This window comes from Arachis stenosperma, chromosome 3, assembly GCF_014773155.1.
Source record: "Arachis stenosperma cultivar V10309 chromosome 3, arast.V10309.gnm1.PFL2, whole genome shotgun sequence".
In the NCBI taxonomy this organism is placed as follows: domain Eukaryota; kingdom Viridiplantae; phylum Streptophyta; class Magnoliopsida; order Fabales; family Fabaceae; genus Arachis; species Arachis stenosperma.
The window spans coordinates 115777372-115794283 of NC_080379.1; the positions used below are offsets into that span (position 1 = coordinate 115777372).

At 26.4% G+C, this 16912-nt stretch overlaps 1 protein-coding gene across 1 annotated transcript; it reads right to left on the reverse strand.

Annotated features, from left to right (window-relative positions):
- Positions 1–1449: 1449 nt before the first annotated feature.
- On the reverse strand, positions 1450–11810 carry LOC130966610 (uncharacterized). The gene is made up of 2 exons (XM_057891426.1): positions 11294–11810; positions 1450–2132 (listed from the first exon to the last, which is right to left on the reverse strand). The coding sequence occupies exons 1-2, from the start codon at positions 11808–11810 to the stop codon at positions 1450–1452; spliced, it is 1200 nt and encodes a 399-aa protein (XP_057747409.1).
- Between the last annotated feature and the right edge of the window lie 5102 nt (positions 11811–16912).

The following is a 16912-nucleotide window of genomic DNA, read 5'->3' on the forward strand; positions in this document are numbered from 1 at the left end:
TTTTGTTTTGTATCATGATCTTGTGGGGATTTTCTTACAAATTGGGTTAGTACTTTGCTGTTGAAAGCTAGGAAGAGTCCTAGTCAAATTCAGATTGGGTTAGAATCTGGATTTGTCCCAAATAGGATTGGGTAGTCCTAAGGAAGCATTGGTGTTTGTAATCTTGAGAAAGAGATAGTGAAATTTCATCATGATTGTGATGGAGATTAGATATTGGCTACATTACACTAGGTAGCTGAACCAGAATACATTTGGGTGTTACTTTTTCTTCTCTACTTCGATTCTGGCTCTATCACTTAGGAGACAAAAATAAAGTGTCTCTCAACTCATCACGAGACAAAAATAAAAATATCTTCTAAGTTTCTTTAAAAAAGCAAAAAGTATTTCTGAAAGAAAAGAAGCTAAAATTCAACCCCCTTTCTCTTAGCCACTAATAACTATTACAGCTTGAGAATGATTAATTTAGATAAATTAAGAGAAAGCTTGTATGTTCTTGAACACACCTTTGCTACTCATCATCCATTACCAACACACTCTATGAATTCTACCCAAATCACTAACATTACTCCAAACATTTGGCATTTTCTCTTAGGTCATGTTTATGAAAAGAGACTTAACTTTTTGCACAAACAATATCCTTTAGCTAAGACTTGTGGGGGCATATTAAATTTACCAAATCTTATGGTCCAAAACTCTCAAAATGATATACAAGTTCAAGCAAAATAAGTTGTACTTCTTATTATTATTGTTATAATGAGTAGTTAAGAATTAGTAGTAATTAGTACTCAGTAGATGAATATTTAATGAAATTAGTTGATAATATCTTTATATAATTTAGTTCTTGTGTCAAGTAAATATAACTCAATAATAATATTATTTTCTAATTCAGTTCTTCTCCAAAAAAATTCAATAAGAAGAATACCAAAAACACAAACATTAATTCTGATAAAATGAAAAAGGAAAAAACATTGTTTGTATAATCAAATCTTATCATTACACATGCATATATATCAGATGACCTGCTTAAGATAGGGTTATGAACATAAGGTCTACATATAAAGTGGGGGGCATATACCATTGCTCCACATTTTAGCAAACATAATAATTGCTTTAAAAGATTGTTAATGTGGAAGCAAGGATCAGCACATGGTTATAAACTATATTATTATTATTATTATTATTGTTGCAAATAAATATACTAAATTTGTATATAATGACTAATCCTACGTCAACGGTGCATAATCATGAAGAAAACTTTATAGTAGTATATTTAACGTGCGTTCACTATCACTTCCTGTGTTCAAGTAACTTTTTTTTTTTTTTTTTTCATTTTTGATGTTCTGAAACGTACATTTGTTGTGATAATAACACATAAGAAAGAATAAATAAAATATAGAAATGAAATCATATCACTAGCAAGAAATCTAAGCTAAAACCACCATTTAGAATTTAAAAATTGCTTCTCCTAAGCATCGCATTATAGATTACCACAAAGCAAGGTAATATAGCTCTAGGATTCAAAATACAGAGTTCTTCAATATCTGATGAGTCACGGTTTATTTTCTTGATCAATGAATCAAAACCCAAATCAGTCTCTTCCTGAATCTCTTGCAAAGGGTTATGAACTCTTCCAGCAATTACTCTGCACACTATAACACACTTCCTCAATATTGGTAATGCTTCCTGGTCGTATTCAGTTGATTCAAATAAAATAATGGAATCAAAGGCTTGATCACTTGTAGCAGTGGTGAGGACCCCACGTTCACCATGGAATTCCTGGTTTGCGTTGAAACCATGCTTCAGAATTTGGCACAAACCACATTGTTCTAAAGTGCAGCTGAGGGTAGAAGAGTAATTTACTAGACCAAGGGAGCATGCAATGGTTGTTCCATAAAACCTCATGACTTCATTTCCATCAGCTATGCATCGAGGTTGCATGTTCTCAGCTATGTTTCTCACTCTTTCTCTGCATTCCTCAAAGGAAGCGAGTGTTTGTGGAGTGGTAAGAACTTTTAAGACACATTCTATATGTGCTGCTTCATTGGTTTCAGTAGTTTGAGGGTTCATATATTTGGTTTCACAAATTCTTTCTATGATCTTCCAAGATGAATCTTCTCTGTGAAGTTGCACAACTGCGAACATGTGTATTGATGCATGTGTCACTTTTCAAATGTAGTCTTCTTACAAGTTTGAAAATAATACTCGTGACATTGCTAAATTATCCAAATACATTGTCAAATGACAATTTTTTTTTACCGAAAATAGTAGTTAATATATATAAAATATTTTTAATCAAGGGTGGTCCATCACTCATAAATTTATTTATCTATTTAAACAAGTGTTTGATTTAATTTTAAAATTAAAATTTTTGTTTGAAATAGCTCAAAAAACTATGAATTGAATTGATTTGTAAATTCTATGAAACTATTTTACAAAAATTAATATTTTTTTGTAATAACATTACAGGAATATAAATCTTTTGAAACATCGATTTTATTCTGATATTATAGATTATGGCAAAAAAATTATAGAATCAAACTAATTTTTAAAAAATGGTCGTAGGGGATAAAAATCTCGGTCGGTTAGGAAGACTAAAATCTTTGAAGATAAAAAAAATCAAATAATAATTTTTTAGTTATTATTTTCACATAAAAGAGTTTAATTTTTACTAATGATTAATTTTAATATTCATTATCTAAAAATTAAAAAAATTTAATGTGTATATTTTTATATTTGATTAGGTGTTAAATCTGTTACACAAATAAAAATAATTAATTTTTATACTTATTATTTAAAAATAATATTATATATATAAAAACATATAATTAGATATTAATATAACAAAATTTATATTGATAGTTATAAAGTTAACTCAAATTTTTTTAATCGAATATTGATTCTAATTATTCACCATAACATTAGTATTTTCTTTAAATGATATGTATTAAAAATTGAAGAAAGAAATGTACAAATATAGATTAAAAATATAAGTGATAAAAATTTAAAACTAAATAAAAGCTAAAAAAAGTATGCATATAATAATAATGGTAAATCACAGAAATAAGTCGATGAGAGTTTAAAATTATACAAATCAGCCAAATACAAAAATGGTTCATGAATCAACCAGAGACACATTTACATAATTCGAATCAGGTTAATTCGAACTTCATCTCCATGTAATTCGAATCACCCTGATTCGAACTACACACGCACACACCCACTAATTCGAATCAATCAGATTCGAATTACACCCACACAGTAATTCGAATCAGGGTGATTCGAATTACACACACGTGCACAATGTAATTCGAATTGGTCAGATTCAAATTACTCATGAGTTAATTTTGCCCATTCTTTTATTAAAAAATAAATAATTTAAAAATTAAAAAAATATATATTTTATTTCATGCATTAAGATAAAAAGCTAACAAAATATTTAATTACGAGACTTCTTTAAAATATTAATGAGTTATCAATTCGAATTTTATACAATACTCTTTTGCCTATTTTTAATAACTCATGAATATTTTTTAATAAATTTATTTAAATTATACCACAAAAAATATTTTATTCTATACAAAATAATTAAAAAATGGCTTAAAAGATGTTAGGAGTACTATAAAAATTTGTAATGTCCTAATGACTAAGGACATTAAAGAAATACTCTACATAGTCAATAATAATTTAGAAATTAAAGAAAATATACTTTTATCATGTATTTACCTAAATTACTAGAATATTACAAACTTTTATAGTACTCATAACATCTTTTAAGCCATTTTTTAAAATTATTTTGCATAGAAAATGGCTTAAATTGGCTTAAAATGGCTTAAAATACCCTTTATTCTATACAAAATAATTTAAAAAAATAGCTTAAAAAATATTAGGAGTACTATAAAAATTTGCAATATCCTAGTAATATAGGTAAATACATGATAAAATATATTTTCTTTAATTTTTAAATTATTATTGACTATGTAAAGTATTTCTTTAATGTCTTAAGTCATTAGAACATTACAAATTTTTATAGTACTCTTAACATTTTTAAGCCTTTTTTTTAAATTTATTTGTATAGAATAACATATTTTTTTGTAGTATAATTTAAATAAATTTATTAAAAAAATTTATTAAAAAATATTCATAAGCTATTAAAAATGGGCAAAAGAGTATTGTATGAAATTCGAATTGATAGCTCATTAATATTTTAAAAAAAATTCGTAATTAAATATTTTGTTAACTTTTTTTTAATGCATGAAATAAAAATATATTTTTTAAATTATTAAATTTTTTTAATAAATTATTAATTTTTTAATAAAAGAATGGACAGAATTAACTCATGAGTAATTCGAATCTGACCAATTCGAATTACATTGTGCACGTGTGTAATTCGAATCACCATAATTTGAATTATTGTGGGTGTAATTTGAATCAAATTGATTTGAATTACTAGGTGTGTGTAATTCGAATTAGGGTGATTCGAATTACATGGAAATAAAGTTCGAATTAAGGTGATTCGAACTATATAGAAATGTCTCTTGGTTGATTCTTGAACCAGTTTTTAATTTGGCTGATGTGTGTAATTTTTCCCTCCTCTTGACTTATTGAAGTGATTTTCCCAGATAATAATAACACTACAAGAAAATAAGCTAAGAAAGTATGCATATAATAATATATTTTTTATGTGAATAATATTATAGAATTATTTTTAATTATATATTTAATATATGTTTTATAATTTTATAAATTTATTTAAATTATATTATTTTATTTTTATTTTATGTAGAATAAAAGAGTAGAGAGATAGAGAATAAGAGAAAAAGATAAAAAAGAAGAAGGAAGAAGTAAGTTTGTTAATTTTTGAGAAAAAGATTTTATTTTAATTGTAATAAAAAATACTTTATGACACATTTTGTTTTGTCAAATTAAAAATATAAAATATAAATTAAAAGTTATATATAGACTTTTTTATTTAAATAAAATAAACACTTTTCAAAATTATCTTATTTCTCTCAAGCATTTTTCAAAACAAAAATTTCTTGTTCTTAATAATATATAAATCCTCTTTGACCTTGTAATTTATATAATATATTAACCATTATATTTTAAGATAATTTATGCAAAAATAACTTCTAAAAAATAAGATATAAATCGTCCCAAGGTGCCAGTTTTAATAGTTGTATATAAATGGTTGTATATAAATAGACTTAGGATGGGAGAATTAGCGTGTTTGGAGACAAAAACACAGAGCTGGCACATTTATGTACAATTACTAACCTTCAGCAGTCACCAGTCAGTACCCAAGCCAATTTATGCTCAACTTGACTAAGCTTCAAGACCTAGTCATAATTTATGCTCAAAATGATAAAGCAGATGTACCAATAAACTTCTATATTAGATATATTGAAAATGATTAAAAATTTAAAAATAATTATTAGTTAAATAAAATTGATAGATATATTTAGACATAATTTTAATTTTTACTCAAATATTTCTAAAGTTGAATATTAATTTTTTAATAAATTTAAAAAGTGAAAAATTTAATTAGTTTAAAAAATAAATATAAACGTGATTTTGTTACCACAAAAATTTATCTTTTAAAATAAAATAAAAAAACTTCATTTAAAAAATTAAATTATTTTGTATAAATAATTGTATGTTTTTATTTTTAAGATAATATCTAAAAAAATTAAAAAATTTGAATATTTTAAAATAAGAAAATTATTAACATAATAAAATAAAAATTACCCATCATTAAATATGTAATTTTTATGAAATATATATTTTATTATTTTATTTTTAAAAATTAATTTTTTTAGTTTATTATTTTATGAATTTATTCAATTTAAAAGATTTTAATAAAAAATTAAGTATTAGAATAATGCTAAAATTGAATAATAGTTTGTTTTTTTATCTAAATGGCAGAGAATTGCATCACATATTTGATGCGTGAGAAAATAGTATTAATTTGGTCAAATAGCAATCAATAATTGAATATTTAGAAACTATAAACACTATCATACTGTATGAAAATGAAGTGAGAAAATCAAAATATATAACAAATGTAAAATTTAAGGAAAAATTAAGTTGAATACTTGACGTACTAAAATTAATTTTATAAAATATTTATTGGGTCAATACTTGTAGATAAATAGTCAATAACATTAACATTAAATCAAATTCATTTTAATATCTTATTAAAACTAAAACTGAAGTTTACCTCAATTTTAAAACCTAATTCAAGAAATAAAAATATCTTTATATTTATAAATTATTTAGACATATAAAAAAAATATAACTATTTAAACATAATATAAACAAACTTTGAATTTATAACAATACTCTTTCTCCCAAGTACCATGATATGTGCCACATTCACTCAACTGTGAGCTCTATACTTAATTAATGTGATTTTGCAACCATACAGTTATATGTTAGCTATAATCATCTGCTTTATCATTTTGAGCATAAGGCTCGGTCTTAAGTGTTAGTCAAATTGAGCATAAATTGCACTAAGTGCTGAAAGTTAGCTATGGCATACAAATCGTGCCAATCCTTTGTATTTTTGTCTCAAAACGCGTAAATCTTCTCGTTCTAAAACGATTTATATACAACTATTCAAACTGGTCATCGGGAACGACTTATATATTATTTTTCATAAGTTATTCATGTATAAATCTAACATAAGCTATTCGTGCATAAATAGTTCCAAAATGTAGTGGTTAATATATTATATAAACCACAAGACAGATTTATATATTATTAAAAATAGAGATTTGGATTTTGAAAAATACTTGAGAAGAATAAGGTAATTTTGAAAGGTGTTTCTTTTATTTAAATAAAAAAGTCAATATATAAAGTGAAAAAAAGTAAAGAAAAATAAAAAAGAGAAAAAAGGTGAATAAGAGGCTAATTTTTTTGGATATTATAATGAGAAGAGTGTAATACATTAATATTACACTAATTTAATGTAATATATTGATATGAGAATTTTCAATGTTATAAGAAATGTGACTTACGATTTTAAAAAGAGACAAAAAATTTGTGAAAATGAGATTAATGATTTCAAGTAAGACAAATTTTTTTTTTTCAGAATTTCTACAATCATAAAATCGTTACTCTTATTTTCTAAGTTGATTCTAGCCATTGATTGTTGATCCAAAGCTTTTTAATTATTGTTCTTCTTCACTCAAATCATTATGTTGCATATTTTAATTGACAAATTTATAATTAATAATTAATATTGATATATAAAAGAAATAGAGTTGGTGAAGAAATGAAAAAAACTAGAAAACTTTTTAATTTTGTAAAAAAAATTTGATTTTAATTGTAACAAAAGAATGACATACATATGATATATTTTAATTGTAAAATTAGTAAATAACTAATCATTGATATAGAGTGAGTGAATGAATAAAAAAAAGAAAGCTTTTTAATTTAAAAAAATTAATTTTAATTACAACAAAAAAATAACAGATATATTTTGATAATAAAATTATATATAATAATTGTTATATGGACACAAAAAAAATCACCACATCAATTATTACTTATTTATATATAAATATATATTTTATATAAATAATTAATTTAATGACTAATTTTTAATATACACTTAATATAGCGATTTATTTTAACCTTTGTTTCAAATTTTTTTATCTTTCTAGAAAATTTGTTTGAAATTAAAATGATTTGGTACGTTAAAAATATCATTTTTACACTTCAAATATTAATAAAAAAGAAAAGAAGAAAGGGTCCGAAATCGAAGAGGGATTGCTTGCGACAAGCAGTCCAATCACCGGAAGTGACGATGATTACTGATGGTGATAGAATATTGTGAGGTAAATAAAAGATAAATATGTAAAATCAATTTATTATATTAATTTGTAAATTAAATAATTCTTATTTTACATAATAATTCTAAATACAATAATTCATTTCTAATTCTATCCATTTTAAATAAAATCAAATCAATTAGAAAAATATTTTATTCCGAATACACTCTTAATCATTTTATTAGTTTTAACTTGTAATAAAACGTGTGGGATTATTTAATTTTTGAAACGTAGCGTTTGTATATATATATATATATATATATATATATAGTAAACCCCCTGATTTCAATGAATAGGACATGAAAATTAGGGGTGGTTAAATTTAAACCGATCTAAATTAAATTGTTTATCTAATTTAATTTAAATCGAAAATCGATTAAAATCAAACTAATTTGGATTTGATTGGATTCTATTTTTTATAAACTGTTAGATCGGATCGAATTTCGGATCTACTTTTCATAACCGATCAAATCTAATTTTGCTATAATATTATTATATTTAAATTATACTTATAACATGTTTAATTTGTTATACATTTTTATATTATTCATATATTATTATTATCTAATAAATATTTTATGTTCAAAATGTTATTTATTTATTTATTTTAAGTAACCTATAATTTTATTTTTATTGTTATGTTATCGTTGGCTTTTTAAAATATTGTTGAGATTTGTTATGTTATTGTTGATTATTTAAAATTTGATATTTCGACTTATTATATGTATTTAATTTTTTTTAATTTATAAAACCGCAAATCTAATCCAATCCAAAATGTTTGAAATTAGATCGGAATTTTTTTAAAAATCATCCAATCTAAACCGCAACGCAAATAAAAATAGTGTTCAGATTGGATGAATTTTTTACTCAAAACAAAGGTGAATTCTATGGTGTAGAAATACATTTTTTTCTACACATGAGGAAACTAACGTGGCATAAGTTTAGGAGTGATACCTATCTCTTGCTATTATTGCTTTGATCAGATGTGTCAAGATAAATACATCAAATTCAGATTTTTCTTTTTTAATTAAACATTAATAATAAACTTTAATTACAGATATATTTTTGTTGTATTAGATCAAAAAATTGGACAAAAAAAATAATAATTTTGGACTGTAATGAATTACTATTAAAAAATATATTTTATTATATTATTTTATCAATAAATTTATTAGTTTTTATTAAATATTTAAGTATGCATAATAATTAAACATTAATACTAATAAAAACTTTAATTACAGATATATTTTGTTGTATTAGATCAAAAAAATTGGACAAAAAAAATAATAATTTTTGGACTGTAATGAATTACTATTAAAAAAATATATTTTATTATATTTATTTTATCAATAAAATTTATTAGTTTTTATTAAATATTTAAGTATGCATAAATAATATTAAATACTACAAACAATAAAGTCACCAAAAATACTACAAACAATAAATATTAAAAAATAACATTCAAATTCAAAATTTAATCTCTAAATTATTGTGTATAATATTAAATTTTTCTTACATTTGTATAAGAAATTAACAAGTGTTATTTTTATTTTGTGAGAGTACCTTTAAAAAAAAATTTGTCAATAATACTAAATTTTTTCTTACATTTTTTAGTCCATGAATTATTTATTTTTTAAAATTAATTTATAATATTTCGATTTATAATAAGAATGATATTATTTAGAATTACAAATATAACAACAAAGTTAAATTTAAAAAGAGTGATATGTTTAATTAGTATAAATGTAATCACAATTAAGAGAGTCTTATTTGTATTTTAAAAATTAAAAAAATAAATAAAGTTCATCAATTGGAGGGTGGATTTTTTGTATTTTAAAAATTTTAAAAATTAAAATTCATAAATTGAAAGATTAGATTTGTGTAAGTTTACAAATCAGAAGTTCCATTTTGTGTTTTAAATTTCAAAAATTAAACTTTCCAAATTAAAATGTTAGATTTGTGATATCCATAAAAAAAACACCAAATTTCATAAGTTATTGAAAAAATACATTATGAATTCAATATCAAATTAAAAGTGTTTATGAATTAGCTAAAAAATTCTTTAATCCATGAATTATTTATTTTAAATTAATTTATAATATTTTTATAGTATGAATGATAATTTATTTAAATTACAAATGTAACAACAAAGTTAAATTTAAAAGATGAGTGAAAAAAATTTAAAAACAAAAACGGAGTCTGAAACATAACTCAAATTTGGTACGTATGAATATATTTTAAAATGTTCAATATTTAAAATTATTTATATGCATGAATATTTTTAGGTTCAAGTTTTGCATAAATATTTTTTCATCTTTTTAAATTTAACTTTATTGTTATATTTGTAATTCTAAATAAATTAGCGTTCTTATTAAATCAAAATATTAAATTAATTTTTAAAAAATAAATAATTCATGGACTAAAGAAAAAAATGTAAGAAAAATTTAGTATTATTGACAAATTTTTTTAAAGGTACTCTCACAAAATAAAAATAATACTTGTTAATTTTTTTATACAAAATGTAAGAAAAATTTAATATTATACACAATAATTTAGAGATTAAATTTTGAATTTAAATGTTATTTTTAATATTTATGTTTGTAGTATTTTTGGTGACTTTATTGTTGTAGTATTTAATATTATTTGCATACTTAATATTAATAAAAACTAATGAATTTTATTTATAAAATAAATATAATAAAATATTTCTTTAATAGTAATCCATTACAGTCCAAAATTATTGTTTTTTTTTGCCCAATTTTTTTGATCCAATACAACAAAAATATATCTGTAATTAAAGTTTATTAGTATTAATGTTTAATTGAAAAAGACAAAATCTAAATTTTGATGTATTTATCTTGTCACATCTGATCAAAGCAATAATAGCAAGAGATAGGTGTCACTCCTAAACCTATGCCACGTTAGTTTCCTCATGTGTAGAAAAAAATGTATTTCTACACCATAGAATTCACCCAAAACAAATTCAAAACGTATTGCGAACACCTCTAATAAAAACGATGAATTAAAGCGAAGGATCTAAAACAAACATATTACCAATGAAAATCAGCACAAAATAAAAAAAAAATTCTAGAGAATTGACCCTATTGGCTATTGCAAAGTTCAAAAACAATACTGGAGAAATTCCTAATTTATTCTATTAATTTATAAATAAAAGTTATATATATATATATATAGTTATTTAATAGATAAATTAAGACTCTTAATGATCATTATTTAAAAAAGAAGATATGATTATTCGAGAGTTGATAATAGAAATACATGGTTCAATCCATCATCTCTTATTGTCTTATGATTATGAATGTGCTAAAAAAATTTTCATAATTTTATTTTCATAAATGTGTATGGTGAAAAAAATTTAAAAAGGGTAAATAAATAAACAATCAAGCTCAAAGAATCAAGCTTACTTCAACAAGAGAAAATAAATCGGTGACGATCAATACCTGAATTTTCAACGATACCGTGGCCTTCCACACATTTTTTTTGTTTGTCACGACATTGATGATGATGATGACATTTTGATGTTAGTGGAACACTATTAGAATCTTTGTGCATCGAAACCCTTGGCCTTAGGAAACCACTGCATTGGTAACAATCAACATATTGTGTTTTCGTCGAAGACATATTTCTTTTTGTTGATCTATTTGATGATTCTTCCAACCCTTTGTTAGCACCATCTTCGCGAGTATTATTGATGTAAGTGTAAGAATAAGATAGGCAAGTCTTAATCTTAATTTTCTCGCTCGCGTCATCAAGGAAAATTTCATGTGTAACAGGGTCAAGGATTGCACCATCACCACCACTATGTTGTTTCTCTGAATTTGAACCTTCTATGACTTTGCTTTGTGTCTTTTTCTTTCTATGGTGCTGCCTTCTACTTGTCTTGGGATCATGAACTTCTGTTGAGTGAGGCTTGCAATAATGAAGTGAATTCTTTAGAGTTAACCAAACCTCGGACATTATTCGCTGAATAATAATGACAATAATATGGTTGTTTTAATTTCTTTGTGACCATAAGAGACTTATCCTCACAGTATCTATATAGGCTTTAATCCGATTTCAAAGGTAACTAAACAATCATAGAAACTCAATTATCATAAATTTTTGTATTATTACATAAGATTCTTTATCTGAAAATTGATTCCTTTGCTGGATCATTCACTAATTATGGGATGCTCATGCAAGATATTGTTGAGGAGCATGACCTGTCCACAGTTTGTGTCAAGCTTTGTATAGAAAAAATCTTAATAATTTTAAACTCCCAGTTCTTTTTTAAATTGAATTTCAAGCTCCCAATTTGTTTATTATTCAAACCCCCAAAATGTTTTCCTTTGTTGACGAACAGATATGAAAAGATATAATGTATTATTTCATTGTCATCATTTAGTTACTATTATTTTTTAGAAAAGTTTCCTTTTTCTTTTAACCTACCTATAATAATTAAACAAAAGTGCTAGCCTGTCAAAACCAAGTCCAACCAAGTTATGTTTATCGTATATGGACATTTTTTTAATCTTTTTTTTTAACATTGATATTGTCTTTTTTTTTATTCTCCTATATATGTTCAACAAAATTACTAAGTAAATAAATTTTTTAAAGATCATATATTCAAAATATTGGTTCACTCGACCAATAAAATACATACAAAAAAAAATCTTAGTGTGCAATACAAAAATTTTAGTGTATAACACAATTTTTTGAAAAATTACGTGTTCATAACATTAATGACTCACCCAACTAGCAAAATATGTTTTGTAGCAAAAATTTATGTGTAAAGATTTATGTGTTATCGATAAATTTTTGTATTGTATACAAATACTACAAGAAAAAGGATGAATACCATTAAATTTACTTTAAAAAAACGAATCAAATACGACAATAAATAGTTTACTGTCGGAACTTATCCAATGGAATAAATCTCGCCATAAACAAATTACTATTGGATTTATTCATCCTGCGATAATCTGCGTTGGATTTAGCAGCAGAATATGGATTTCAAAGAAAAGAAATCTGTTGCAAGTTACCGACGGTAACATTGGCGCCAAAGAACAGCTTCCCGCCACCTTACCGTCGGATTAATCCGAGGATACATCTGATGATAATAATTTTTCTAAATTTTTTTGGAAAATTAGCTGGGCTGTTATCGTCGATATATTTCAACGGTAATTCTAACAATAGATGTTTTTTTTAATAATCTTTTTTGTCTATGTATAATGTACCCCGATAATTAATAATTGAAACAGTGCTTTAAATCTGATGTGAAATTTCATATATATAAATTAAAATTACGAAATGATGGTAATCAAAATATCTAAAATAATGCTAATTATATTACATTCTTCTCAAAGTTTGGTAAAGAAATACATAAGATAGAACTATATTTACATTAACTATATTCAGATTCATCATCTTCTTTCTCTGGTTCACGATCTTCCTCTTTCGAGGTAGTTTTTTGATCATCGAACTCGTCTCCATCTTCTTCATTGTCATTGATCCCGTCTTCTTCTTGAAGATCGTCGTCCTTTGGTGGTAGTGAGTTGGCATCTATTCCAAGGTCAATGATGTCATCATCCATAATAGTTGACCTAAGGGTGATCGGCTCACTAGTATCAACCACTGTTTTCGAAGGAGTTGGGTCATCAATCTGGTAAGGTTCCTGACCCTATGTCCTATCATCAGACTCGATGTGGCCTCTTATCTTAGTCTTAACCACAACCACCTAACTAGACTTGCATGAACCCGGATAAGACAAATAGTATACCTGTTGTGCATTTTGAGGTAGAATAAAAGGATCGTAGTGCCTATATTTCCTGGTTACATTAACTTCAGTGATATCGTAGTCCTTATGCTTTCGTGTTTCTTATCGCAAACTTAGGTCATACTATTCATATTTAAACATGCACACCTTGTACGTAGTATGACAGAAATACTCTAGTTGAATTATGTTGTGCAACACATTAAACCAATAAGAATGACCACTGCCTGTATCCCCACAAATTCGAATTCTGGTGTTATCTATTTTCTTTCCAATCGACCATTGTAAAGAATGGAACCGATATCCATTAACATTGTATATTGGGTATCTAGTGTCATTATTCATTGGGTCCTAACTAAGTGCAACTAGTTTAGAATATGTTGTGTTAATCAGATGCACACTGACATATTTTCTGAACCAACGTAGAAAATTATTCAATGAGGTATCATGATTTATCTCTTGGAATAACCTATATGATAGAATAGGATAAAGAAGTTTTGATTAGATTAAGAAGTTAGTATCTTATTAATTGCAATATTTACGAAGACTTAAAAAACTCACATGAGATAGGGTAAAATTTGGTCACAGTTAAGCAACACATGCTGATGTGCAGCATCGATTTCCTTTTGCTCTAACCAGTAGTCACTGTTCGCACCTATTGCAGCTTCTTCTGGAGAAAAGATTGAGTGTGTTGTTCCATTTGACGAAGATTTTTCCCTCTCATCATTCCTTACAACCTTTATTCTACGAAACTCAACATGAGGCTGAAAATAGAATGAGCAAAATGCGAATGTTTCCTTAGTTAGGAATGTTTCGCAGATGTTGCCCTCAATCCGAGCTCTATTATCCATGGTGCGCTTGAATGAACTAATCATCCTCTCAAAAGGGGTACATCCACCACAATTGGACCGGCCTACATAGTATTACTTTGTACGGTAGGTGGATTGCTAAGTATTCTATAACATTGAAAAAGGATGGAGGGAATATCCTCTCTAACTTACAAAGTATGATGGAAATATTTTTGTCCGATCCATGACTGTTAGATCATTAATGCTAAGTTTTGTAGCACATAACTCCCTAAATAACTCACTTATTTCTATGAGGAGTTTTCCAGATGTTGGTTGGAAGTTCTCTAAATGCGACAGAAAGCAAAGACTTCATTAAGACGTGACAATCATGACTTTTCAACCTAGTAAGCCTACCCTGTAAGAACCCGCATTTTCATGTAAAATTGTTTTAATAAAATAATTTTAGTGCTCAGAGTAGATTCAAAATTTAGAAGTTTTAATTTGGAAATAAAAATGTGAAATTTGATTTCAGTGAATTTTTCTGAGTTGAAAAATGTACCTTTTCGAAAAGATTTTTGTAAAAATGCGTACTGGCGCTTAAGCTGGCAGTACCGGCTCTAGACTGTCCATTACCGCATATTTTAGAAAATAATATTTTGAAAATTTATTTATTGTTTTGAAAGGAGAAAAATAATTTAGAATCGAAAATCGAACACTAATCTTAAAGGTTTTAGCCCAAAGTGAATCAAACGGACCTAAAACGTTAACGGGTTGGACCAGGCCTAAACCGGGCCTAAGGTCCAATATATATAAGCTCATTTAATGAGCTTTGAGCTTATTTTCTAGCCCTAAGAGAGAGAGGGCCGCGGTTTTTAGAGAGGAGAGGAGAAGAGGGATGACACTATTCATCCTCTACTTCTGGAAGCCATAACTTTTGATCCGGAGCTGCGATTGACGAGCCGTTTGCGGCCACGCGAAGCTCTTGACGAGCTCTTCGTTTCTATCTAAGTTTTTCTGGTAAGAACTCGAAGCTCACTCCCCAGTTCTCTGCCCTAAGATTCTGCGCCTTTTTATGTGTGGTTTTTGAGTAGATTTTGTAGTTTTGGTTGTTTAGGTGATCTCTAGTAGCGGGTAATTGTGGAATTTTACCATACTCTCGTTGGATAAGGTATGGTTCCACTAAACCCTTGTGTTTAGTTGTTTTGTGTATCTTAGGTTTTGATGTTGGTATATATATGTGTTGTTAGTTTGAGCTTTGGTGTTTGTTGGAGTTGGTTGAGGCTTTGGATCAAGCTTGGTGGCTTCATTTTGGTGTTGGGTGCGTTTGGAAATCAGCCAAGGTATGGTTTCGGTTTTCTTTATATAATATGTAATGTTCATGGACACTTAGGCTAGTTGACCTTAAGATAGGATTGAATATTGTTGGTGTATGAATGATTATATATGAATTGATGCTAATTGTTGGTTGTATTGGATTAGTATGGTTGATGATGATTATTGGGAATTGTTGGTGTTAATGAGTATTGATGATTGGTGTTGTGGATGAAGTTTGTTGATATGGTTGTTGAGTTGTTAAATGTTGAGGTACGATGATTTATGACGAATGGATGAACTTTGGTTATGTTGATGAAAGTGTTGCATGGTAATTGATAATTTGGAATGGGTGATAAATGGCTATATTGATGCTGGTAGTTGGATATATATGGGAGATTGAGATTGAAATTGATGATGGGATAATGATTGGTGAATGTATTGGTGGGAAAATTGTTTGTAATGTTATATGTGAAAATTGAGATTGAAAATGATGAGGTGTGATGGAAATATTTATGTGAATGATGAATGGTGATCCAAAAGGGTGGATTGTATTGTAATTGGAAGTTTGATATTGATTTGATTGGATGTGGTTAGTGAAAGTTGGTAAATTGAGATATGTGAATTAGGTTGGATTTTGAGTTGTTGAATGGTTTAGAAGGTTGTGTGATTGAGAAGATGGTTGGAGTAATGTTCGGTATAAATTTTGGGCTGTTTTGGTATGTTTGAAATGTGATTGTAGTGGTTTTAGATTGATGTTTGGTTAGGAGTTGAGTTTTTGAGATTTTGGATAAAAGTGGATTTTTGGTGAATTTTGTTTGATCATAACTTTTACCTCGGTTTTTAAAATTGATTGGAATTTATTTTAAATTAAAGATGACTTTAAGAGCTTTGAAATGATATAAAGTTTGAGGAAAATGGATTTTTGTAGAAGGAGTTATGATCATTCAAAGTTGGTGTTGAAAATCTGAAATTCTGCAAAGTTGCAGAATTTCAGGATTTTCTGATATGTGCGCACGCACAGCCTTGTGTGCACACACAACCTTGCAAAAATGTTATTCTGTGCGGATGCACAGACCTGTGTGTAGGCACAGGCGGGGGAAAGGGCTCTGGTAGCAGCATTAGCATAGGTTGTGCGTGCGCACATCAATGAAGAATTACGACTTGTGCGGACGCGCAGCCCTGTGCGCAAGCACAAGTCGGGAAGG